Source organism: Erythranthe guttata, chromosome 12, assembly GCF_056151865.1.
Source record: "Erythranthe guttata isolate IM_541 chromosome 12, IM_541, whole genome shotgun sequence".
NCBI lineage: Eukaryota > Viridiplantae > Streptophyta > Magnoliopsida > Lamiales > Phrymaceae > Erythranthe > Erythranthe guttata.
In genome coordinates this window covers 17,404,049-17,429,310 of record NC_142544.1, presented here as the reverse complement: position 1 = coordinate 17,429,310, position 25,262 = coordinate 17,404,049, and the positions used below count along the sequence as shown (strand labels likewise).

Below are 25,262 nucleotides of genomic sequence, written 5' to 3'. Positions count from 1 at the left end.
AAAAACATCTGACAACTTTCCCAGTCAAAAAGTCGTCCCCATTTGTGCACGTGGTGCACCCTAGACCAATCAATTATATTAATTATTAAAGTTTAAACCACTAATCATGTCCTAACCGAAAATTAGATCTTACACCTTGTTATTTACACTCGATGTATCCGAACCGTAAATCTACATATAAACACACACAGGGCCATGCGCATGTGTGTTTAGCAGATAGTTATTTTATTAAATCTATGGTATAAATATACCCGATGTAAATAACCAGTTCTAGCATCTAACTCCCCGTCAAAAACCACCACCACCACCGAGGCGGCGGCCCATCAACCTCCTCAATTCCACCACCACCTCCCTAGCATCGGGCCGATCGTCCTTATCCGCCGCGAGGCACCGGAAAGCAAGCTCCGCCACCGCACTCACCCCCTCCATCGCCTCCACATCCACCACCAGAACAGGGTCCACCACCTGGTGGAGCAGCCCCATCTGAATCTTCGGCACCACCAAATCAGCCAAAGTCATCTCCCTCAGCTCCCTCGTCTGATCCACCGCCCTCATCCCCGTAATCAATTCCAGCAACACCACCCCGAAGCTGTAGATATCGCTCTTCTCGTTCAACCTGAACGAACTGTAGTAATCCGGATCCAAATAACCCGGTGTACCCTGCGGACCCGTTGTCGTCTCCGAACATTCTAGAAGCCTCGATAGCCCGAAATCGCCGACCTTCACTCTCATTTCACCGTCGATGAAAATGTTCGACGAAGTCACGTCTCTGTGGACTACCGGCGGAATAACCGAGAAGTGTAGGTACTCGACGGCCGTCGCCGTTTGGTAAGCGATTTCGAGACGTGTGCTCCAATTTAGGGCTCCTCTTCTGTAAATACTCTGTTTTCCTCCATGGAGATGATCGGAGAGTGTACCGTTGGGTACGTAATCGTACACCAAAATTAGGCCTCTCGGATCGCTGCAGTAGCCGTGGAGCTTCACCAGATTCGGGTGGTTGATTGAGGATAGGATTAAGATTTCGTTGCAGAATGATTTTTTCGAGAATCCTTTTGCGGCGGCGGTGGTGGAGGAGTTGTGCTTGTGTAGGTATTTCACGGCGACTAATCTGCCGTCGTGGAGGTGGCCTAGGTAGACGGAGCCGAATCCTCCGTCGCCGATTTTGCGTTTGGGGTCGAAGTGGTTGGTGGATGTGGCGAGCTCTTCGTATGTGAACTCCGGCGGGAGGAGACTGGCGGAGCGGTGGCGGCGGAGGAAGATGATGGTTGGGTCTTCCTCTGCTTCGATTAGGGCTCTTCGTTTGGACTGGAAAACAACGAATGCTATTGAGATTGCTATCAGGAAACAGAGGAATAGGGAAATTATCGACAAGACGGCGATTCGGTTAGGGTTTTGCTGGCGGATTGTTGATTCGGATGGGAAACAGATGAATGGTTTTTTAGGGTTTGATGAATTGAAGCCGCAGAAGCCATTATTGGATTTGCAGGATTTGCAGCTGGAGAAGTAAGGGTCATCGTCTTCGTCCCACTCGACTTCGAACCCTAGTTTGAGTATGCTGTCGAGAACGCCGAGGACGTCGCCCTGGCACTCCGGCTGGAAGTCGTCGCGGTGGCGCGTGGAGGAGGAGGAGCCGCCGCAGTCGTGTATGAGGTGGATGGGGTTTTTGATGAGCTTGCACTCCCAAGAGCAGCGGCTGCAGTTGGGGAGATTTGGTGGCGGGCAGGGTTTGAGGACGGAGAGGCGGGAGCAGGAGGAGTCGGCGACCCGGAAGGGTGACCCGGAGAAGGAAATGGATCTGTTCAGGGTGGAGACGGTGGGGGTGGAAGTGCAGTTGCGGTGGTGGTGGGGTGGTGGTGGGAGGGGGGTGGGTGAGAGGGTGAGGGAGGTGGAGTTTGTGTCGAAGTGGAGGAGGGAGAATGAGAGGTTGTTGATGGAAATGGCGGCGGCGGTGCCGGCGCCGGAGCAGTGGATTTGGAAGGAGGGGTGGCCGCAGCCGGCGGAGAAGGAGAATGGGAACGGCGGCGGGGAGGTGAAGGGTGGGCACAAGATTTTGGTTGTGGGTGGTGGTGGTGGTGAGCAGCTGTGGGATGATGATGGTGTAGAGGTAGTCAAGAATGTGAGAAGGAAGATGAAGGTTGTGGCGGAGACGGCGGCGGAAGGTGGTGGTGGTGGTGGCGGCGGCATGATGGTGGAGCCGAGATGGGAAAAGTGGTCATCAATGAGGGGAGGAAAGATCTAAATCTTGATCTAATTTGGGGGTGGGGCCTACCTTGGTGGTGGTGGTGGGTCTCGAGGGGAGGAAAAATGGGGCACTCACGTGAATAAAATGGGGTGAAGACAAAAATTAAAGAAAAAAACAAAAAGAAAAAAAAAAATTCAAGAGAGCGTAACTTTTGCCGACGTGGACAAATATCAAAACATCAGGGGCACGTGACTTGCACGTGAGATCTTCCAACTGATTTTCAGTAAAATAAGGACTATTAGTTACTAATCTATTGAGTTGGCCAATTCAATTCCTAGATTCTGCATTTCATTTAGATTCCGATTATTGGCATTGACGGAATGATTTCAGAGGTGTTTCTGTACTTGACACCGATGAATATTTTCGTGAGGACGTTTCTTTCATCGGGCGGGGAAAGTTCTTGTCGTAGAGGTGATTATATAATCATCATCATTTTTGCATTTGTTTCACTCTTGATGCATGGGAGTTCGAGAGCGCTTTTCGGTGGATTTGTAGCCACTGCTTTCTTCATCGCTATCTGTAGGAAGTAACTGTTCTTGTTGATCGAAACAAAAACAAAAGAGGAGTGGAGTTTATGTCATTTTACGAGCGACAGTGTTGGTGTTCTTGAACGGGGCATATTCTGGTTTGCCTTTGGCTTACTTGGACAAGATATTTTTATTGTTATGCATCCATATGGATTTGGTTTCGGAGTTGGAGCAGTACAAATGTACCTCGTGTATCCAAATAGTGAAGGCGGCCTATCGAAGCAGACAGTATCCCACCGTCGTCAGAGTCGAACTAAGAAGATTTGGGGTAATGAGAATCGAACTCAAAAGCAACTTACTACTATTGATGGATTAAATCCTCCGTCGAAGTGGGACTCGGCAAAGGTTGCCTCGGCATCTCGCACACCTGCAAAAATAAATTGAAAATATTTTGAATTCAAGTTCCATCCTTTTTTGAAATACTTTGTTCGTGATTGAAAAAAGTAGAAAATAAATAAAAATTAAAATCCATTTTAGCCAATTCCAGTGCTGCTTAATTTTGTTTAGCTTTCTACCAAGCTAAACAAGCATGTACGCAGTTCTTTATATTTTTGCCTTTTATTTGACCTTGACCAGATTAGTTGACCTTTATTTCATTGGTCAAAGGACAACTACCCCTACAGTTTGAAGGTCAAAACTATTTGTTCTAATTTGGTGTGCTATAGCATACAAGTTGTATATAACTTACTCATTCCTAAAACTTTAAATCAATATCTTATTAATATCTACAATAAAGATAAGAGATAGAATTTAGTGTTTATCATCATTCGCATACATTATTATTATTAATAATAATTAAATAAATAATAATACTAATAGTAGGTGAGGGCATTAATTTAATGAAAAAATCAAACATTATTTTATCATTCTGTCAAACACTGTTAATCCACGTGGAGTGTCAAACCTGAATATACCCTTAGCCGCGTTAGGACAATAAACGACGTCGTTGTCTACTCGTATATACTAATAGCTGGCGCCTCTTACTACTAGTTGTTCACCTCTGTATCCTAAGAAACTTCCTCTCTCTCTCTCTCCTCTTTCTCTCTCTAGAATCTTCTACGTATAAATACTTTTTATCCGCATTGAATCCATACCAATCCAAACTCCATTTTTTGTCCGTCGTTACACAACTAACAACCCATCAAAATCAAAATCCCTTCCCAAAAAAAAAAAAAAACAAATTCTGTGCAAATTAATAATTAAGAACAACCGCCATGGAATTTTTTCACCACGCGAAGGCCGTCCGGCTGAAGAACTCCCACGGCAAGTACCTGACGGCGGAGGAAGACGAGGAGTCCGTCACCCAGGGCCGCAGCGGCTCGTCCAAGGCCGCCAAATGGACCGTCGAATTCGTGGAGAATTCCGACGACATCATCCGCCTCAAGAGCTGCTACGGCAAGTACCTGACGGCGTCGAACCAGCCGTTTCTTTTGGGGATGACGGGGCGGAAGGTTCTGCAGACTCTCCCCAAGCGGCTCGATAGCTCCGTCGAGTGGGAGCCGGTGAAGGAGAGAGGCGCCGTTAAGCTGAAGACGAGGTACGGCCAGTATCTCAGGGCGAACGGCGGTCTGCCGCCGTGGAGGAACTCGGTGACCCACGATACCGAGTGGGTTCTCTGGGAGGTCCACGTGGTCGAGATTGTGGTGGCCCAGTCACCGACTGGAAAAACGCCGCCGCCGCCGCCTGTGATGGTGAAGGAAGATTCTTTTTCTTCGGCACAGTTACCGACGAGAAAAACACCGCCGCCGACGCTGCCGCAGCCACCGCCGCCTGTGATGGTGAAGGAAGATTCTTTTTCTTCGGCGCAGTCCACCTCTCCGGCTAGGAGCCAATCTTCTCACTCATCTAGCTTTTCCAGACAAGAGGTAACTGATCGAACAAATCTTGATTTTGTCTGTTTTTTAATGTGATAGATTCTGTTTACTCAAATCTAATATTCAAGACTATGATCAATTAATTAATTAATTATTTGAATTTTGGTTAAAAGTTTAATAGAATATTTGACCTTAGATGAAAGCTAAATCGAATATCCAGATGAGAATTTAAGTATATTTCAAGAAAATCGAGCTTTCCTTCTTGAAATATCAATTTACGGTTGCTCACTAATTCGATTTTTCGAATTCTGTGCAGTCGATCGACTCTTTAGTTAGCTCGCCTCCAAAAGGCGGCAGTAGCAGAAGGGTATCGCCCCCAAAGGGCAGCGATGGAAGGATAATTTATTTCCATATAGCAAATGAAGACGGTAAATTTGACGAAGGTTTTGAAGAGCTCTCAATTACATTCAAGGGCAATGGATTGAATGAATTGAAAAGCAAATTGGAGGACGAATTGGGAATTTACGGTATTACTTTGTGCGCTCGAAGTCCGTTGAATAACGGAAAACTTTATCCTCTCCGTCTGCAGCTTCCTCCTAATAATGTTGACATGCACATCGTTGTGGTTCCACCTTCATCACAAGGTAATAAATAATCTTTTACTCGTAAATCAATTAATTTTATACATATACTCGGTTCGTATCATATATCTACTACTTCGACCCTCTATTATGTTGTCTCACGGTTTTCATGTTTTTTCTGTATCAGAAGGTGAAGATTCGGAGTAATCAAGAATGCCCCGAAATCGCAGCCGTCGAAGCAGCTGCATGTTTTTTTTTTCACCAAAAAAAAAAACATATATACGCATAAAGCATTTGTATATACGATCGCGTGATAGGAGTAGATACTGTTATATTATTTCTTGTTAGGTTCCTACATCATATATTCTTCACATTCTTTGTTCTTTTGTTCTTCCTTGTTTGAACTGATTTTTTGTCGTAAATCGTTGTTCTATACTGGCCTGGATTTTGTAGATTTGTGAGTTGTTTAGTGTTATGGTTGGTGAATTAAAGCAAATGATTTGGATTTTAGAAAAGTATGGATAATCCTCTCTTTTTTTCTCCACTTTTCGAACTATAGAACACGTATATATATATTCATTAGTTTATCGATTTTGGAAGACGATCAAACTACAGCTTCTTACCAGAAATCCATACAAGAACACGAACCATCCTTAAAACGATGGAACCGAAGGCGATCTCTCATAACAATCTCCACATTGAAGATTTTAGAGATTAATTTCGTAAAATTATGGCAATCTCCACAAACACGCAAATTCTTAAATACACGTATAGGGATACCTGGTTTCGACTTCAAAATCCCGAACGCAATCGCCAGCCTCTCGCTGTGAAGCCTGAGTGAATTCCCCTTCCCATCTTCACCTTCGTCGACCAAAGGCGCTTGTGTGAAATCTCGAATATACCCTTCACCTTTCAATCTTTCTTCAATCACATCCAAGAATTGGTAAATCTCTTTCGCCTGTGGATGAGTCGAATCCCCTGCAAAAAACTCATGCACAGTGCCGTTAACTTCGACCGAACTACAGCCAGGCTCTTTAGTCAAACCCTTGTCACTCATCAGCTTCCTAATCAATCCAACTTCGTTCCAACGGTTGGCAGATGCGTACACTCTTGATAAAAGGACGTACGCCTCACTGCTTGCATTTGCTTCGTCTGTCATTAAACGCCTCGCCATTTCTTCGCTAAAGCTCAAGCTCAAGCCTCCACTTTGCCGGCAAGTAGAATCAAGAAGACTTCTCCAAATGACGCCATCGGGCTTCATTGGCATCTTGGATACTGTATCAAGGGCTTCCTCGATAAGCCCGTAGCGTGCCAGAAGGTCGATTAGGCAGCCATAGTGCTGTAAAACGGGCTCTATCTTGAACTTATTTACCATTATATCAAAGTATTTACGGCCCTCTTCAACCAAACCTCTGTGATTGCAAGCACTCAAGACACCAACAAATGTAATCGGATTAGGCTGTATTCTTTCTTCGTTGACCAGTTGGTCAAAGTGTTCGAATGCTCTCTCTGCCTCTCCATGCACTGCGAATCCTAAAATCATAGCGTTCCAAGAATTCACATCCCGTTTACTCATTCCGTGAAAAACCTGCAGAGCCATTCTCAACGACCCGCATTTGCAATACATCTCTATCAGAGAATTCTTGACCAGGATATCGAAGTTAGCATCGATTTCGCAGTTTCTCAACACATATGCATGTGCCCACATACCCATAGACAACGCCCCCAAACCAGAACAAGCATCGATCACACTTTGAACCGTGTATCCATCCGGATCGAATGACGGCTTCATTTCCACAAACATTCTCAAAGCATCATCAAACTCCCCCATCTGCACAAGCGCATCGATAATCGAATTCCACGAGACCAAGCTTCTCTCGGGCATTTTATCGAACACTTTCCTCGCACTCTCCGATTGTCCACACGAGGCGTAGAAATGAATCAAACTGTTGTTCGCGTAAACATCCGACCCAAACCCATGTTTCAATACGTGCGCGTGGGCTTGTTTCCCTTCATCCAAAGCAAACAAATAAGCACAGGCTTTGAGCACAAATGGGAACGTGTACTTTTCTGGAAACAAACCCTCCTGATTCAGCAGTTGCCGGAAAATTGAAAAAGCTTCTTTCTTGTGGTCTTTGCTATGAGCATAGGCTCTAATGAGAGTGTTGTAAGAGAACGTGTTGGGATCTGGAATTTGGCTGAAGATTCGCAGAGTGTAGACCAAGTCTTTTAAGGAGGAATAATGGAGGAGCCTGGTGTAAAGAAATACAGTTTCGGGAGTGGGGTGTGGTGCTGGAGAAGTGCGGAGGATTTGCGCATGTATTTGTTTGAGCTGAGGAACGGAAACGATGGGGGAGTGGGTTAAGATGTGAAGTATACGGCGGCGATGATGGTGGCGCGGCGGCGAGGTGGAGACTTCTGCCGGTGGTGGCGCAGTGGCTGAAACCGTGGCCATTGTTCAACTTAATTCGCTCTATCCGTTTTCTCAATTTCATTACAACTAATTTAAAAGGTCCCAAAATCTTGTTGAAAGGTAAATACGAATTTGACGAATTTGACATCTGTATTTAGAGCTATAATCGACTATGAACTGCATACGACTATAGATTATACGAACTGCATACGACTATAGATTATTATACTTAGGTGTCCTAGGATATAGGTCTCTGGTGACAAAACTTATTTGAACTAAATAACAAATCTAACTAAACATTTGCTTCATATCCTTTATAAAATTCATTCCAAAAATACCCCTGCACTCACAAATTCGAAATATTCATTAAGTAAATTCCATACTGCATTTATCATTTTATTTATTATACATTTAATATTTTCATATTTCAATCTAATATTTTTTTTCTTCAGAATGTCCGTTTTATCTTCGTTTTTTTCTTTATTCATTTTAGCATTTTATATACTATTATAAAAAAATTCTTTATTTTTTCTTTTTTTCTACATAATATACATAATACAATATTGAGAATAATAATAAAAAAAAAAAAAAAAAAAGACATGCATTTTTTTATTTTTTTTTATTTCAATTTACATATTTCCAATTTTTCTGTAGTATACTATGGTATATTACGATGTACTGTAGTATACTATAGTGTAGTGGTGTACTATGGTATACTACGGTGTAGTATAGTATACTATAGTGTACTATGCTTTACTACCAAACTCTAACCACCAAAAACTCCTAGTCGCCGCCAACCCTAGCAACCCACGCTCGCAGCCGCCGCGATTGTATTCACTTACAAACGTTGGGAAAACCTAAATTTGACATTTGAACCCAAATCAAGCAAAAATCTTTCAAAACACAAGGAAATAAGATCCAATTGATTAGTCAAAAATATACTTTCCATAACACCTCAACCATATTCACAGTCCCCGCCCGCACAGCCCTCACCCGCCGTCGCCGCCTCCACCGGCCACCGCGTCCATCGGCTGCCGTCCCCACCGGCCGCCCGCCGCGGCGCCGCTTTCACCGGCTGTCGTCGTCGCATCCAGCCGCCGCCGCCGCCTCCACCGGCCACCGCCTCCATCGGCTGCCGTCCCCACCGGCGGCCCGCCGCGGCGCCGCCTTCACCTGCTCTTGTCATCGCATCCAACCGCCGCCGCCGCCTCCATCACAGAGATCAACCGCCCCTGCTCCTGCCTTCGTGCAACCACTGGGAACAAGAGAAATATAGAGATGAGAGAAAAAAATGAGATCAGAGAAATTGTGAGAGATGGAGAACGTGTGGGAGAGAAAAAAACCAAAAAGAAGATAAATAAATTTTAATTGAACGTGAATGTCTAGGTTTATAAGATTTAGGGTATAAGAGTAAGATAGGGATGAAAAAAAATTAGGGATGTGGCTTATATATTATTTCAAACTAATGATTTAATTAAAAAATTGAATTTGAGTTTGTCATTTAGTTCAAATTAGGTTTCCTTTGAGGGACTTATGGCATATTAACCCTTATATTTATGCATAGTAAAATATTGTAATATTAACAGATGTATATAATTGTGTTTCGAATCTGTATTTGTTGGTTATATATATTGATATGCCTAATTGGGCCAACCCAATGGGCCTACAATTTCTTTACCTACTGGGCTACGAGCCCAATATCGAAGACCAGTGCCCAAACACCTTCAAGTAAGGCTTGGGCCCAACAAAGCAAACCCAACCCAATAAACGACATATAAATAGAGGTTTTACTCATTTTATTAAGGTACGTCCTATTAACTGAGCAATACTACAATACGTATTCTCTGGACTATTTCTATGATCAGCACGTCTGACTTGAGCGTCGGAGGGGTTTCCGCCGGATCAACCCCCGGCTTAGTTCATGTGTTCTATGATCGCAGGTACCTCAGGATCATCAAGTTGTCAAGCTACTGATCTGCTTTGCTCTCCCAGTTCATTTTCTACACCACCCTAGGTGAGCTAAGTATTTAGCATCATCATTTTGGCGCCGTCTGTGGGAACGATGCAAACCAGATCACGTAGCCAACAAGATCCTCCTGAGGCGTCTGCTCGGAGAGAAAATGACACAGCTAACGACCTCCCACCTTGTGGAGGCTCTGGCTTGCCACCTCCCCCACATCCCATGGATCCGCCTCGCGAGGTTCAGGTGATCCCTCCTCGGGACCCACCACTCGCCGATCCACCACTCCATGCTCCTCGAATGGTTCAAATAACCGAGGATGCGCTTCAACGCATGATAGCAGAAGCTTCAACTCGCGCTGCCACAGAGGCCGAGACCCAATATATCGCCACGATGGGAGCAAATGCTCCCAACGTGATACCAGCACCTGCTCCACATGTGGAGCCACCTATGGCACCACCGCCATCGACTCCCTGGGGGATTACATCTGCCCCCAAAATATTTCGCTCGCCAAGGGTTATCGACTCCCTGGGGGCTTATATCTGCTCCCAAAATATTTCGCTCGCCAAGGGTTATCGACTCCCTGGGGGCTTACATCGCCCCCAAAATATTTCGCTCGCCAAGGGTTATCGACTCCCTGGGGGCTTACATCGCCCCCAAAATATTTCGCTCGCCAAGGGTTATCGACTCCCTGGGGACTTACATCGCCCCCAAAATATTTCGCTCGCCAAGGGTTATCGACTCCCTGGGGGCTTACATCGCCCCCAAAATATTTCGTTCGCCAAGGGTTATCGACTCCCTGGGGGCTTATATCTACTCCCAAAATATTTCGTTCGCCAAGGGTTATCGACTCCCTGGGGGTTCACATCGCCCCCAAAACATTTCATTCGTCATAGCAGGAGCCAACGCTCCTCCTCGTGAGGTCAAATGGCTCCTCAACATGATCAATTTCTACTTACTTCTCGAACGGTTCAGATAACCGAAGAAGACCTTCAGCGTATGATCACGGAAGATTCAACTCGTGCTGCCACTGAATCAGTGGCACCATATATCGCCAAGGTGGGGCATCTCACCCCAGTGGTTCGTGATCGCCTCATCCTAAATGGGGGCTATCCCATCCTAAAGTTGGGCATCTCATCTCAAGGGTGGTACATCCACTTACCTTTCAACCCCAAGGGGTTTCACATCCCATCAAGTGTTTCACGTCCCTACTTCAAAAAGGGTCTGACGCGCACGCGCGAACCAATGGCACAACCGTACGCATCCACCTCAGACCATAGGTCTCGAACGCCTCATCCTAAAGGGGCAATTATCCCCATCCTAAGGTTGGGCATGACCCTTACCTTTCAACCCTAAGTGGGTTCACATCACATCTCAAGAGATGAGTAGAATCTCCCTACTCAAAAAATAGAACATTCCCAAGGGGGTACACATCTCATCTCAAGAAACGAGGATAATCTCCCTACTCAAAAAATAGAACATCCCCAAGGGGGCGCACATCCCATCTCAAGGAACGAGGATAATCTCCCTACACAAAAAATAGAACATCCCCAAGGGGGTGAATATCAACCAAATAAAAAAAAAAAAAACGAAGAAGAAGAAAAAAGAAGAAGATGAAAAAAGAGAAGAAGAAAAAAGAAGAAGAAAAAAATAGAAGAAGAAAGAAAAAAATAGAAGAAGAAAGAAAAAATAACAAGAAAAAGGAGGAGCTGCAGCCGAGCCGCGCGCGCGAGCCGAGCCAAGCCGCGCGCGCGCGGCTCCAAAAAAAAAAAAAAAAAAAAAAAAAAAGGGCAGGAGGCGCGCGTGCACAGCACGCGCGCGTGGCGTACACGCGCCGGACGCGCGCGCGTGCACTGCACGCGCTAGCAAAAAAAAAAAAAAAAAAAAAAAAAAAGAGGGGGCGGCGGCGCGCGTGCACAGCACGCGCGCGTGTCTTACACGCGCTGACGCGCGCGCGCGTCAGCAGACCACAAAAAAAAAAAAAAAAAAAGAAATAGTTAGACCGCGCGCACGTGCGCGCGCTTCCCAAAGCGCGCTTGGACTGCGCACTCCCATTAAATCGCCCGGAACTTTCACCGCCCTCCACGAAATTGCGCGTAGATTTTGACTCGCTTCACCAAATTGCACGAGAATTTCAACGCGCTCCACCAAATTGCGCGAGCTCTTTAACGCACCTACCAAATTGCGTTCGCTATCAAATGGAAAATAACAAAAAAAAATATTATTATTTCTCCACGCCATGCTTAAGATTAACGCAAGACTACAGCACCGATCTACTCTCAATACGATCCGGTACCCCTTTCGACTTGGCTCCCACATCGTCTTGAGAGTGGGGGGCTTGCGAGACAACTCCCACGAGGAGCCAACTCCCTCGGGTCTACGAACCCACAGCGAGATAACTCCTACGAGGAGACCACTCGCTCCATCCTACGACCCGCAGCGAGACAACTCTCACGAGGAGCCAACTCGCTCGGCACTACAAATTCGTTGCAAGGCAACTCTCACGAGAAGCCAATTCGCTATGTACTACCACCCGCAGCGAGATAACTCCCACGAGGAGCCAACTCCCTCGGGTCTCATAACCATAGCGAGCTAACTCCCACGAGGAGACCACTCGCTCCGTCCTATAACCCGTTGCGAGGTAACTCCCACGAGGAGCCAACTCCCTCGGGTCTACGAAACCATAGCGAGTTAACTCCCACGAGGAGAATACTCGCTCTGTCCTATAACCCGTCGCGAGGCAACTCCCACGAGTAGCCAACTCCCTCGGGTCTCAACGCCATAGCGAGATAACTCCCACGAGGAACAAACTCGCTCGGCCCTACACACTCGTTGCGAGACAACTCTCACGAGGAGATAACTCGCTCCGTCCTACAACCCGCAGCGAGACAACTCCCACAAGGAGCCAACTCGCTCGGTACTACGAACCCGCAGCGAGACAACTCCCACGAGGAGCCAACTCGCTCGGTACTACGAACCCTCAGCGAAATAACTCCCACGAGGAGCCAACTCGCTCAACACTACAAATCCGTTTCAAGGCAACTCCCACGTGCAACCACCTCACTCGATAATAAGACTCGATGCGAGACAACTCCCACGAGGAGAGAAATCGCTCAGAGCGACATCAATCCGCACACTCGTCAGTCGTGCGTCATCCAATGATTCTACAACTTCGCTGCGAGACAACTCCCATGAGGAGACAACTCGCCCGAAACTCACTATGTAATCGCAAGCTCAAGTTAGCACGATTACAACCCTAGAAACACTTAGAGATATTATGAGAATCTATATAGCCTGGCCAGCTTGATTACTCAAATTTATCTACTTGTTTTCGATGGATCCTTCATTAAAACGTGGCCACGGTCCAAACATACTTACGACCCACGAGGTCTAACAAGGGGCACGATCCCCATAAAAAAAAAAAAAAAAATAAAAATAAAAAATCTTGAGAGCCTGATCCCTCTTCAAGTACGTCACGCACAAGGCTATATGTAAACACATACAAGCAACGCGTCAAAACATTGACAATGTCGATAAAAAACAACTCCCACGAGGAGAATACTAGCTCCGTGCTACTTCATTATCGCGAGACAACTCCCACGAGGAGATAACTCGATCAATTCTATTACCCCAGAGACAACTCCCACAAGGAGATTAATTGATCCGTGCTACTACATTATCGTGAGACAACTCCCACGAGGAGATAACTCGATCAACACTATTACCCCGCGACGAGACAACTCCCACGAGGAGATAGTTCGCTACTACATCGTCGCGGGACAAAACCGATGACTCAATTAACTTATATCGCGGCAACTTTGTCGCGCTATGCGCCAACGCGCATTCACACCCCTCCGACACACGCTCCAACGCGTTTTCGCATACCATTAGGCCACACGCCAACGATCGACTTCTACAATTTTTACTCTCGACACGATCTGAGACCCATCACAACATGGCCCCCACATCGACTCGAGAGTGGGGGGCTTAATGATATGCCTAATTGGGCCAACCCAATGGGCCTACAATTTCTTTACCTACTGGGCTACGAGCCCAATATCGAAGACCAGTGCCCAAACACCTTCAAGTAAGGCTTGGGCCCAACAAAGCAAACCCAACCCAATAAACGACATATAAATAGAGGTTTTACTCATTTTATTAAGGTACGTCCTATTAACTGAGCAATACTACAATACGTATTCTCTGGACTATTTCTATGATCAGCACGTCTGACTTGAGCGTCGGAGGGGTTTCCGCCGGATCAACCCCCGGCTTAGTTCATGTGTTCTATGATCGCAGGTACCTCAGGATCATCAAGTTGTCAAGCTACTGATCTGCTTTGCTCTCCCAGTTCATTTTCTACACCACCCTAGGTGAGCTAAGTATTTAGCATCATCATATATATATATATATATATATATATATATATATATATATATATATATATATATATATATATATATATATATATATATATATATATATATTTAAATTGTGAATTTTGTTGTTAATGCAGATGAATATTATTTGTATATTATTTGTGTGCGTGCGATATTGGTGTATGTTCATAATTGGTCAGGCCATAAATGATTATAGCCGATTATAGCTATTTGTAGTCATTTGATGTATACTAAACATATCAAATTTGAAAAAGAAAAAAAAAAGAAAAAAAAACTAAAAAAAGAAAAAGAAAATGTTAGAAATATATATAAAATCATCAAATAATATAGTTTGGTTTCAATCAAATCTTATAGCAAATATTGTCGACGACCCAAAAAACCAACAATTTGTTAATGGGCCCAAATAGATCCCTGTTAATGGGCCTACAAGAAATAGGCCCACATGATGTAAACCCATTATCTTCAAATGGGCCCCATCACTAACCATCAAATGCATCTTAATTAATTCAGACGCCACAAAATACCACGCAGTTTACGACATCGTGTGGAATAAATTTATGAATATGTAATTGTGAACATCTAAAAAATTGGGTGATGAAATTTTGAACATGTATTGTATTTTATTAATTAAATATGGTAATGAACTTGTAAAAATTGCTGAAAATTTATGAAATTAACTATATATATATAATAAATATTTGTGTTTTTTTGTTTCTCGAGATATTAAAAAAAAAAAAAAAAAAAAACATTCCCAAACACGCCCTAGGATTTCACGCCCTTCATCAGCCACTTTTCTCACAAAGAGAGAGAGAGAGAGAGAGAGAGAGAGAGACGCCTGTCATTTTTTCCCTTAAAAAATATCGCTACAACCGCGTACCTTAGCGCAACACCCGCCACTCCGCTAGCGTGCGCCTTCCGGAAACTCCAACGTTGACGAACAACACCCACTTCTCGCAACCTTCTAGAACCCCATAGAAGCACTCCTCCATTACTCACACACGTTATACAACTCCCATTTCTTTCTTTTTTTTTTTCAATTTTTTTTTGTGCGGAAGCAAAGGTTTAGTGCACAGAAAGCAAGGAAGAAAAGGAGAAACCTTTTACTTTTTTTTTTCTCTCTCTTTCCCCCTTTGTTTTTCTGTTGTTTGTCAGGAAGGAGATTCAAAATGGGCGTTGATTACTACAACATACTGAAAGTTTCGAGAAATGCATCTGAAGATGCTGTGAAGAAATCCTACAAGAGATTGGCGATGAAATGGCACCCCGACAAGAATGCTGTCAACACCAAGGAAGCCGAGGCCAAATTCAAGCAGATTAGCGAGGCCTACGATGTGTTGAGCGATCCGCATAAGCGGCAGATCTACGATTCGTACGGCGAGGAAGGTCTGATTTCCGGTTTCCCGGCGCCGAATTCCACTGATAGGGATGCCGGAGTGGGCGGCGGCAATGGCTTCAGGTTTAGTCCGAGGGATGCTGACGATATTTTCCAGGAGTTTTTCGGTGGGTTTGATGATGTTGGGAAAGGGAAGATTTCCGCCGGCGGCGGCGGCGGTGGGAGGTTGAAGAAGGCGGCGGCTATGGAGAATAAGCTGCCGTGTACACTGGAGGAATTGTACAAGGGTTCGAGGAGGAAGATGCAGATATCAAGAATCGTTCTTGATGAATCTGGGTAGGTACATTTTGGACTTTTAATTATGTGATTTGATTTGTTCGTTGACTATATTTTGTTTTAATCGAATTTTCAGATTGATTAGTAATCGAATTGAATTTATGTACGGTTGCGATTTGAGGCGATCTCGGTTGGGTGTCGATGTGTTAGGGATGTGAATAGATTGAGAAATGGTATTCTGGATCAGCATCGAAATTTGAGTGGCTTTATATCTGTATGCGTATATGGAAAAGAGATTTTGCCGCACGTTTCGATTAAATTATGCACGTATGTGTATCTATCACTTGGAACATTGCCGATTATAGTCGGGTCGTTTCATTTAAAGTTAAGACGTGCTACTAATGGAATCCTTGTTATTTATGTTCGTCGGTTTTTTTATAAAGTTCCTATTATGGTAGCAGGGAATTTACGTAGTTGCGTCTCGTTGCTATCGTACGATGAAACTATTACGTATATGTGTCTTCGTAAGCTGTTCCGATTGTTTAATTTCATGTTTATGAATGATTCTTTTCATTTTCATTTTGGATTCCGTGAAATCGTTTCAGAAATCGGATTCGTTAATTTCGAATGCCGTTTTCCGTGGATTGAATAATGTTGCTGTTAACCTTTTCTGATTTGAATTGGGTTCATTGAACGAGTCTTCGTTGCCATCACTGGATTGGTAAACGGAAATTTTTTGAACGAGAATTAATTTTGTGTATGTGATATCTAATTAAAAAATGGTTCTTGCAGTAAACCCGGTACAGTCGAAGAGGTCTTGTCGATACACATAAAACCCGGTTGGAAAAAGGGTACAAAGATCACATTCCCGGAGAAAGGTAACCACGAAACCGGTGCTGCTCCCGGTGACCTAATCTTCGTTATTGACGAAAAGCCCCACAAGGTTTTCAAACGAGACGGAAACGATCTAATCATCAACCAGAGAATATCCCTTTTAGATGCTCTCACAGGCAAAACTCTCAGCATAACAACCTTGGACGGTCGAGATCTGCCTGTTACGTTATCGGACATAGTCAAACCTGGTCAAGAAGTCGTGATTGAAAATGAGGGAATGCCGATTTCGAAAGAGCCTGGTAAAAATGGGAAGCTGAGGATTAAGTTCGACGTTAAGTTCCCTTCGAGGCTTTCTACCGATCAAAAGTCCGATTTGAGAAGGGTTTTGGGCAGGACAACTGGATAACTGTTCGATTTGATTCTTCGGTCGAATGGTTACAAATTTGCTGCCGTAAGTGTATATATATAACCTGACTTATTCAGAATTGTGAATAGTAGCCAAAGAAAAGACCTTGTTGAGGGCTTCTCTTTTTCGGTTTTTTTTTTTTTTCGGGCAATGTTTAGAAGTATTTAGGTCTAACTTAGCACACAGCCATATCGGCTGTCGAAGACAACCGTTTGGCTTTTGCTATGTCGAATCTGTAAAATACAATAATGCCCCCCTCTTGTTCATTGAGGGAAGTGGATCTTATTTAATCTTGTATTGTTTGTTGGAAGAGATGATTTTTATCTTTCAGCTTCTGGTCAAGTTTTTTGATATTTATTGCAAAATCTTCTTTAGGACTAGAACATAAACATAGTTTTATTTTATTAATTAATTTATTTATTGATATATATATGTATACATATATATCAGAATCTGTGTTTCTCAATCTTCTTTTGGAGATCTTCCCTTTTTGCCCCTACAACTTTGTCTACTTCTTTCCCTCCCTTCATCAGTATGAAAGTTGGCATGGCCTGTACTCCAAATTCTTGTGCCACATCCTGTTCATATATATATATTCATTCTCAATTTTCATTACTTACAAAAAAATATTTATAAAAAAAGAAAAAAAAAAGAGTGTATATATTCATTCTCAATTTTCATTACTTACAAAAAAATATTTATAAAAAAAGAAAAAAAAAGAGTGTATATACATACATGTAACTCATCAACATCAATCTTGATGAAGTCGACATCTCCGTATTTCTCAGCAAACTCATTGACAGACGGCAGAATGAACTGACATGGCCCGCACCAAGAAGCTGTGAAGTCGATGACAATCTTCGACAAATAAGAAATTGTTAGTAAAAATATAACCCCCAAAAGTCGAGATTGAAAAAAAAAAACAAAATGGTGAGATGAATTAAAGCGTATGCAACAACACTTTACCAGTTTTGAAGTTTGCTTGGAGGCTTCGAAATGGACTCTCCAGTTTGACGAGGAGTGAACTGCAATAACCTGATTTTTCTTGTACGGTTGTCGTTCAATGGTGTTCGTCGCTCCATTGGTCTCGTAAACTGTCGAAACATTGGCCCCCATTTTTTTTATTTTTTTTCCTTCGTCTTCTCTCGTTGATGAGTCTTTCGAATATAAATATCGCTTATAAGGTGCTTTTTATAATGGTTGATTGTAGCAGCTATTCTTTCTTTAGCTGTCTTTTTTTATTACACACTACACTGCAGAATATGTTCTCGTTGGGACCGCTTATTATGTCGACCGCTGATGTTAAATATGGAAAGATTTGGTACTAATTTAGTACTCTTATTGCTAAAGAATAATTAGCATTAACACACCGTTACATTATTTTAGAACGTCATCAAATGTTAAGTAACTAATCTCGTGTTTTTCGGGGTTCTCATTTTTCTCATGCAACAACACGCCGAAGATGTATGGAACGAACACGCCTTTATCTGATAAGCTGGACAAGAATAAGTTTTTCTCCCTTAACAGAATTAAGCTCGGCGTATTATTATTACGTACAGATCGATCATTATCTGGAATATAGTTCACATTCCTTTGGACACGAAAACGATGGTGACCAACTGTACTATGTAACTAAAACAAGTTGCCACGACCAATTATTACCCTTTGGGGCAGAAGTTGTGTTGCATTCGCCTATAGTCTGAAAACAACGAGATTCCACGTCGAAAATTACACTTTTTTTTTTTTAAATTAATTGTTTGACGGTGTGTGTGTGCTTGTGTGTGTGTGACAGCAAAGGAAGAGCATTTTCTTGGAATGGTCCCGGTTTTGAGCACCATCGTTCACGCACAAAAGTCGGTTCATTATGGATTCTTTCGAGTTTTAGCCGAACAAATGGATATTTTATGATAGTCGCGCTGACAACTTTTAGGTCGGAGGTTCGATTCCAACTTCTCACCAAGTTTGAAATTTAATTTCAGATCTAAATAATATCTTAGTTGGTTAGGTTGTCTTGCAATTGCATTGACATTCGATTTCTAGGATCAAAACAGCTGTTGGCTTTACAAAAGGTAAAAAAGGTTTAGGAATAATGTCCTGTTAACAAATAATAATAATAATTAACAATAATATACTAATTACGCTCGTCGTTAGTGAGGATCATTCTTTAATTAATTGTTAACCGCAAAATAATTATCGGTTGTCACATCCAACCAATGAGATTAAAACTGGTTAATTTATCGAGATCGTTCGGGATTTCTGTGCATTTCGAAATTAATTATCGTTCTTTATTACAGGATAAAGATTCCCCAATTAATATTCACTTAATCACTAAGCAAAGCATAAGCTCAACTAAACAAGCAACGTACAATTTCGGCAAGGTGCATTGAATTCGGATCGTTAAACGCCACACTCGTCTTACTCCACCAACTAAATCACTTTTACACATTCAGCCCAACTGATACTGAATGCTAACAATGGTGTATGTTTTAATTGGTTGCCAAAAACAAGATTGATATTTAGTGTACAAGTAATTACATAACAAAGTTGAAACGTTTACATACAACGTTATTCCATGCCCTAATAAACTCGACGCCTCTAAGATCACCTGGCCTAGTCGATCAAATTCTACACGCAAACCAACTAAACAACACAAGTGCACGTAAATATAAATCTAAGACACGAAGAACAAAAAAAATCAATCTCCAGTTCAACGCGATTTCATCACCTTCTAATGATTGTTGTACTTTCCCATTCGTTTAAATACAAAACAAGACTCGAAAAATTACCTCCTTTTAAGACAGATGCTGAACGCGGTCATCGAGACTAGCTGGCACATCGAGATTGTAATTACCAGTCATACCCCTGCCACCTCTGCCTCTGTAGTTGTTGTTCCTTTGGTAATAATTACCAGACTGTTCATAAATCCTTATGCCACGACCACCTCTGTAATTATGATATGGCCCCCGATTGGAATGTTGTTGTACATTTAGGTCCATATTCCTCGAGTTTTCATCTACTTGTGTATCAGGTATTCCCTGAGCCTGGGGTTCTGATACACTTTCTACCTCTGATCCTTCCTACAAACAAAACGAACAGATATACTTGGGATAACTACTCGTAGCATATAAAAGAGATTAAAGAGGATATTTTTTTAAATCTTTGTATGACCATTGTTCATTTAAGACGACAAAAATAAATACAACCTGTTTAAGTTCTTCAAACGGGCGAGCTTCTTGATTGTCAATATCGTTGTCATCAGAATTCTCTGATTCTTCTTCCTGAAAGAGAAAATGTAATACAATTGTAAACTTGAAGATGAATAAAAAAAACAAAATGATATTCAGAATTATGTAGCCAAAACGGGTATATACTAAATATATCATGGCATAATCATAAGATATAAATGAACAATTTTAGAACTAGTATTTGATAACTAATGGATAAATTGAGAAAAGCAAACATCGGAAGGAACAAATGATGAACTTGTATGGTTATTATGTATTTTGACAAAGCAAATCCAAATGTTTTATATGCAGAACAAAGCCTTCTCTATGCAAATGTTTAAGATAAAGCTATGACGATGCTTAGCAGAATAATAAGGGGAAGATGAATGTTGGAGAACTACCAGGCAATACCAAAGATTAAAGAACTTGTAACTCTAAAACCGAAAATAAAAGCACGAATTAATGCAGAAGACCATTTTTGGAAATTCGGTAATATAAAGAACTTCCAGAACTTCATTGTTTGCTACGAAAATAAGATACAGCCAAAAGAGTAAGGTGAGTAAATGTTCTTTTGTATGAAATTCAATATCTTCTACTGTACCCTAACCTTCGATAGTGTAACTAACTGAGCTTATCCTCGTGCACAACTCCTCACTCGACAACCAAATCAGTATTTCATATTAATTCCATTAAATACACTGGTCGAAACAAATCATGCTCAGATAACTTACACGCCTAACTTATCCCTTCCAAAAAAATGTTATGAAAAAGAAAAAAATAATAACAACATAAAGTCTCTAAAGGTGAACAAGCTCCGGTAGGCTGAACAATGTTCACAAGGAAAGTCGACAAAGTGTATTTCTTAACCTAGAGAAAATAATTGGCACGGAAGTCGCAGTCCTAAACCCATCGACTGGTGGAGAACTACTCAATTGCTCACGGGGAAAGCAGATTCTCACGTTCCGACTAAGGGGTTAATGGGAATTGGCTCCTTAGGTAAGTTCTACCAAATAGTGTAAAGACCCTTGCGAGTTAACCTCAATGAATCGGTGCCATTCTCTACCAATTCAAGCATCACCGTATTTAACTTGGCCTTCATGTCTATCTATAAATGAGATGCAGCTGAGTGCAAACATTTTCCATCGATAATTTGCCCTTCCCTTTTTTCTGCATAAATTCAAGAGGATCGCTATGATTTGATTGTTATCCACGGCCATATACTCGGCACAAGTTCTCATTTGTTATAGAATAAGTATTTTGTATTAATTACATGATCCGCAGAGATAAATGCATTGCATGCTGAGATTACGTATAACCCTCCCTCCCCCGTTCCCCAAAAAAATGTTTTAAAAAAGAGAAATTTCAAAAACAAAAGTATGAAAACATGATACACCACTTTAATGAGTGGATTTGGGCTTTGTACTCAAAATATTGAGTTACTCCTAAGCAGGAGTAAATGATATTCAGGATATAAAGTAGTAACTGAAATGGTGGTTAAAAACAAAAGAGCGAAGAAGAAATACGGCATGGAACACAGTATCACAAATATTTGAAGCAAATAAAATTGATCTTTTAAGAAACGTTTTTAAACTTCAAAAACAACGAATTAAAAAGAAAATCAGATGTGTATGTAACATAAATAGCACCAAATATTTTACACTAGTCATTTTGTATACTCAACGACTTATATTTACAATCGATTTTTTTCTCCCTCGACTGTGTTTTCTCTACTCTCTATTTTCCGACAGTACAGATGGAACACCAGCATGATAGTACAAATATAGGATGCCAAAAGAGACATTCTTTTTCACTTATAGTATCTTTGTGTTAAACACTGTGTATCACGTGTCCCTATAAAGAACGGAGATACTATTCCATAATTGTATGGTCGTTACCTTTTCTGCATAAATCAGGAGATCACTAAAATCCGCTAGCATGCTAAAAGTATCTGCTAGTATGCTAAAAGTATCTCCACTCAGACACATGTCACAGTATATAGTAGAACCCAGGCACAGTGGCCGTAGCCCACATGATTCGTGATTTTTATTATAACTTTTGTTAAGATTATTATATTTTTCATGGCACGAAAAAGATTATTTTGTAAAATGGCTTTAAATAGGCCTATAACACATCCCCATTCTATTGCACAGATTCGCTAAATTGAACTATAGTCCTAGATGAGATAATTGAGGGTTGAACTCTACCTAACTAGCAGAGATAAAGGACATCAACAGTTCTTGAGATAGAGCGTCAAGCAGTCAATCAGAGACGCAAAAGGAGCAACAAAAAATAAGAAAAATAAAGTAAAAGTTAATAATATGATCAAGTGTCTAAAATGCTCATAAGTTAGAACTTTATCAGTCTATAACATCAAAAAGCTTCCGAAAGCATAGTCGCACAGCACGGTTGAGGGTGAGTTAGAACCATCTGCTTCGCCAAATGACCTATTAAATTAACATCGGAAAATGAGTAATCCCCATCCTATTTCACGTAAAGATCAGCCAACATGGTTGCAGATAAGTATTCATCATCAGAAAATTGTCTATAAAAAAACGAAAGAGGAAGAAATACTGTACTCTTGGCAAAGTCACGCACAAAATATAAGCTGCAAGAACAAATTTAATTCCAATAAAATGTTATTTTTACCTCTTGGTCATACTCTGTAGTTGAATTTTCCACTGAGACAGTCGAATCGAGTTGAGGAAGCACAGGTTCATGCACCGGAAGCTGAAATGAAGTATAATTGCCACCAGCTGTAGCCACTTCAACAGGAGCCCTTATCTCTGGTATAGTTGTGTAGTAGTCCGAAGCCATGATTCTATTTAGCTTCTCTCTCAACCAGGCATCTAAAATGGCCCCCATTAGTAGAAAACGATACGGAATAGAAGAAAATTCAACATTTTGAAAAACATTATGAAAACAACCTTTTCAAACTTCAAAGTTCTTAAAAGATATTTCACACTTAATAAAATTGCCTTCCAGCCAACAAAACTTCACAAAAAGAAAAGAAAAACCATTACCATAGTAACCTACATTTATATAATTAGCATTGATAAAAACATTTCCCCTAGCATTATATGTCCTATTTTAGACGGAGTTACATTAATAAATTATATTCCTAAAAATAAACCACAGGTTACAGTTATAAGAATGTTGATAAAGCAAAGAACAATGTGAAAGTACACTATTATAAAGTAGGACAATTCTTGGCCTATTCAGGTATTCAATAATGAAAAGAGGACGCAATATTACTCAGTCATCATAAAAAATTACCAATTGCAAACTGTCATTTTTAGGTTTGCATCACACATAAAAACCCATATAAATACACAAATAAGTTGGAACAGTGTTGCCTTATACAGATTCACATCCAGTTCGACAGATCACATCGACAATACAAACTAGTACTTTGCCTCATTACACACAATTTTCCAACACATTCTCTAGCCAGAAAAGCTACTATATTGCTACTATTTTGAAACGTAAAGGGAGGGGTTCATAGTGCAAGAGGTGGGTGAAGCTATTTGTCAGAAAATGGGAGAAAATAGAAGAGGGTTTGATCGTAATGTTTTTCTCTTTAATTCTTTTTTTGTAAACTTGATTTTTTTTTTTAAATCTTGGAAAATATTGACTTCTTTGGTTATTTGTGAGTTTAATGGGATATGGTCCTTTTAAATGTTACACTATGTATTCTATAATGGATTTGAGAAATTTAATATAAATTAACTATGTAAGATGAGTTAGGTGGACTAATTGAGCTATTGAGGCATGAGACTGTCAAAGTAAAAAAAACTAGTTGGGCCAGGGTTAGCTCTCTCTAGGCTTAGCATGGATCCGCCCCTGATCGTAGCTCCATAGACCACATCAACAACGTAAACTAGTACTTTACCTAGGTACACAAACATAATTCCCGACGCATTCTCTACAGACAAAAGCTTCTATAGTGTTCATACTGACATTAATACAAAAACCACCAAATCATGTATCCCAACTCATACTATGAATTGATATAAACACATACATACTAGCACAGCCATGGATGTTATATCACCATCATATGCACCAAAGATGATTTAATCGTATAATCACCCAAAAAGTTAATTAATCAGACTACTACTCCCCCTTAAGCAAGCAATTTCTTCAACGAACAAGAAAAATGACTTCAAGAAAACTAAAATTTACTACACCATACGCACATATGACCAGCAAAAGAGCAGAAATATCAAACCCAACACATTCAAAGACCAAAAAGTGGAATTCTAGAGAGCAATGGCGAAATTTCATACAAGTGATATCCGAATCGGGCTCGATGGGCTGCTCCGAATTCGCAAGCCATAGCTTCGCATGTTCCACACACTTTTGCAACGCATCCTTATGCGACAGGCACGAATTCACCGGCCGCGAAATCAAGAGACCCCCCATCATCGCAATCAAATCCAAGTCCCAATCTCTCAAAGGATCGCCCGCAGCATCATCATCGGTGACGTAATCGTATGTGAGGCAGCAGTTCCTCTCATGCGTCCTCGTCAACAGGTTGTCGTGTGCGCTCATTAAAGTCTGCACATCAAAAATGCTTCCAAAGTACAACAAACTAAGCAGATCGGAAAGAGCCGAAACGCCGTCGTTCTTCTCCCCACCGGCATTAGGCTCCACGGTTCCATCCTCCTCGTCGTCCGACCTCTCATCGGCTAGGGTTTCCGAACGTTGCTTATTTTTCTCCAACGCCAGCTGAATTTCCTGATTCACGGCTTCCGAGAGGGGCTGGCGGAGTTTTTCAAGCTCGTCTATGCCGGCGAGAACGGATGATTTGGATCGCAATGTTTCCTCCTGCTCTTTATTGAGGGCTTTGCCTTGGGAGAGAGACTCCTCCATTTGCGATATGCGGTTCATCTTTTTGCGCAAGGCGCGGAGGCGCTTGTTGATTAGATTAAGGACGGGGCCTTCAGTTATGATATCGGATGAAGAGAACGCCGCCGCCGCCGCCGCCATTTGTGGTAATTGGTTGGAGTACGGATGTATAATCAGACGGAGGTGCAAGGGTTTAGGCCGCCGATGATGGGAATTTTGGGGGTGGACGGGTTTTCTGAAGCAGCAGAAACGGCTTTGGGAGAAAGAAAGCAGACAGCGGGTCGGGTGTGGGACCCAGGTGGGACCTACTAAAAATGATTTATTTTTATTATTTTATTTTTGTTAATATTTGATTTGCATTTGCACCGGTGAAAACCTTTATATATATTAAAAAAAAATGTCGT

At 41.8% G+C, this 25,262-nt stretch overlaps 6 protein-coding genes across 8 annotated transcripts; 2 read left to right on the top strand and 4 right to left on the bottom strand.

Moving 5' to 3' along the window:
- Positions 1 to 16: 16 nt before the first annotated feature.
- On the bottom strand, positions 17 to 2,743 carry LOC105967403 (Protein kinase superfamily protein). Its single transcript, XM_088826008.1, has one exon. It carries the CDS (start codon positions 2,182 to 2,184, stop codon positions 289 to 291), a length of 1,896 nt encoding a protein of 631 aa, XP_088682134.1. The 5' UTR covers positions 2,185 to 2,743; the 3' UTR covers positions 17 to 288.
- Positions 2,744 to 2,845: 102 nt separating this feature from the next.
- CRR28 (Tetratricopeptide repeat (TPR)-like superfamily protein) lies at positions 2,846 to 7,811 on the bottom strand. Of its 2 annotated transcripts, XM_088826009.1 has the most exons (2): positions 5,945 to 7,736; positions 2,846 to 3,136 (listed from the first exon to the last, which is right to left on the bottom strand). In XM_088826009.1, the coding sequence occupies exons 1-2, from the start codon at positions 7,617 to 7,619 to the stop codon at positions 3,054 to 3,056; spliced, it is 1,758 nt and encodes a 585-aa protein (XP_088682135.1). In that variant the 5' UTR covers positions 7,620 to 7,736; the 3' UTR covers positions 2,846 to 3,053. The 2 variants fall into 2 exon arrangements, with proteins under 2 accessions (XP_088682135.1, XP_012847511.2); XM_012992057.2 differs by lacking the exon at positions 2,846 to 3,136 and having other exon boundaries at positions 5,710 to 7,811.
- On the top strand, positions 3,759 to 5,679 carry LOC105967464 (uncharacterized). 2 transcript variants are annotated; one of them, XM_012992061.2, is made up of 3 exons: positions 3,759 to 4,634; positions 4,900 to 5,227; positions 5,352 to 5,679. In XM_012992061.2, exons 1-3 carry the CDS (start codon positions 3,984 to 3,986, stop codon positions 5,369 to 5,371), a joined length of 999 nt encoding a protein of 332 aa, XP_012847515.2. In that variant the 5' UTR covers positions 3,759 to 3,983; the 3' UTR covers positions 5,372 to 5,679. The 2 variants fall into 2 exon arrangements, with proteins under 2 accessions (XP_012847515.2, XP_088682137.1); XM_088826011.1 differs by lacking the exon at positions 5,352 to 5,679 and having other exon boundaries at positions 3,858 to 4,634; positions 4,900 to 5,238.
- A 6,836-nt stretch (positions 7,812 to 14,647) lies between the features above and the next one.
- On the top strand, positions 14,648 to 17,116 carry LOC105967643 (uncharacterized). Its single transcript, XM_012992255.2, has 2 exons — positions 14,648 to 15,606; positions 16,339 to 17,116. Exons 1-2 carry the CDS (start codon positions 15,104 to 15,106, stop codon positions 16,784 to 16,786), a joined length of 951 nt encoding a protein of 316 aa, XP_012847709.2. The 5' UTR covers positions 14,648 to 15,103; the 3' UTR covers positions 16,787 to 17,116.
- A 48-nt stretch (positions 17,117 to 17,164) lies between these two features.
- On the bottom strand, positions 17,165 to 17,965 carry LOC105967644 (thioredoxin H2). The gene is made up of 3 exons (XM_012992256.2): positions 17,753 to 17,965; positions 17,522 to 17,644; positions 17,165 to 17,364 (listed from the first exon to the last, which is right to left on the bottom strand). The coding sequence occupies exons 1-3, from the start codon at positions 17,900 to 17,902 to the stop codon at positions 17,233 to 17,235; spliced, it is 405 nt and encodes a 134-aa protein (XP_012847710.1). The 5' UTR covers positions 17,903 to 17,965; the 3' UTR covers positions 17,165 to 17,232.
- A 1,336-nt stretch (positions 17,966 to 19,301) lies between these two features.
- LOC105967611 (uncharacterized) lies at positions 19,302 to 25,216 on the bottom strand. Its single transcript, XM_012992217.2, has 4 exons — positions 24,297 to 25,216; positions 22,657 to 22,856; positions 19,990 to 20,064; positions 19,302 to 19,863 (listed from the first exon to the last, which is right to left on the bottom strand). Exons 1-4 carry the CDS (start codon positions 24,997 to 24,999, stop codon positions 19,579 to 19,581), a joined length of 1,263 nt encoding a protein of 420 aa, XP_012847671.2. The 5' UTR covers positions 25,000 to 25,216; the 3' UTR covers positions 19,302 to 19,578.
- Positions 25,217 to 25,262: the final 46 nt, after the last annotated feature.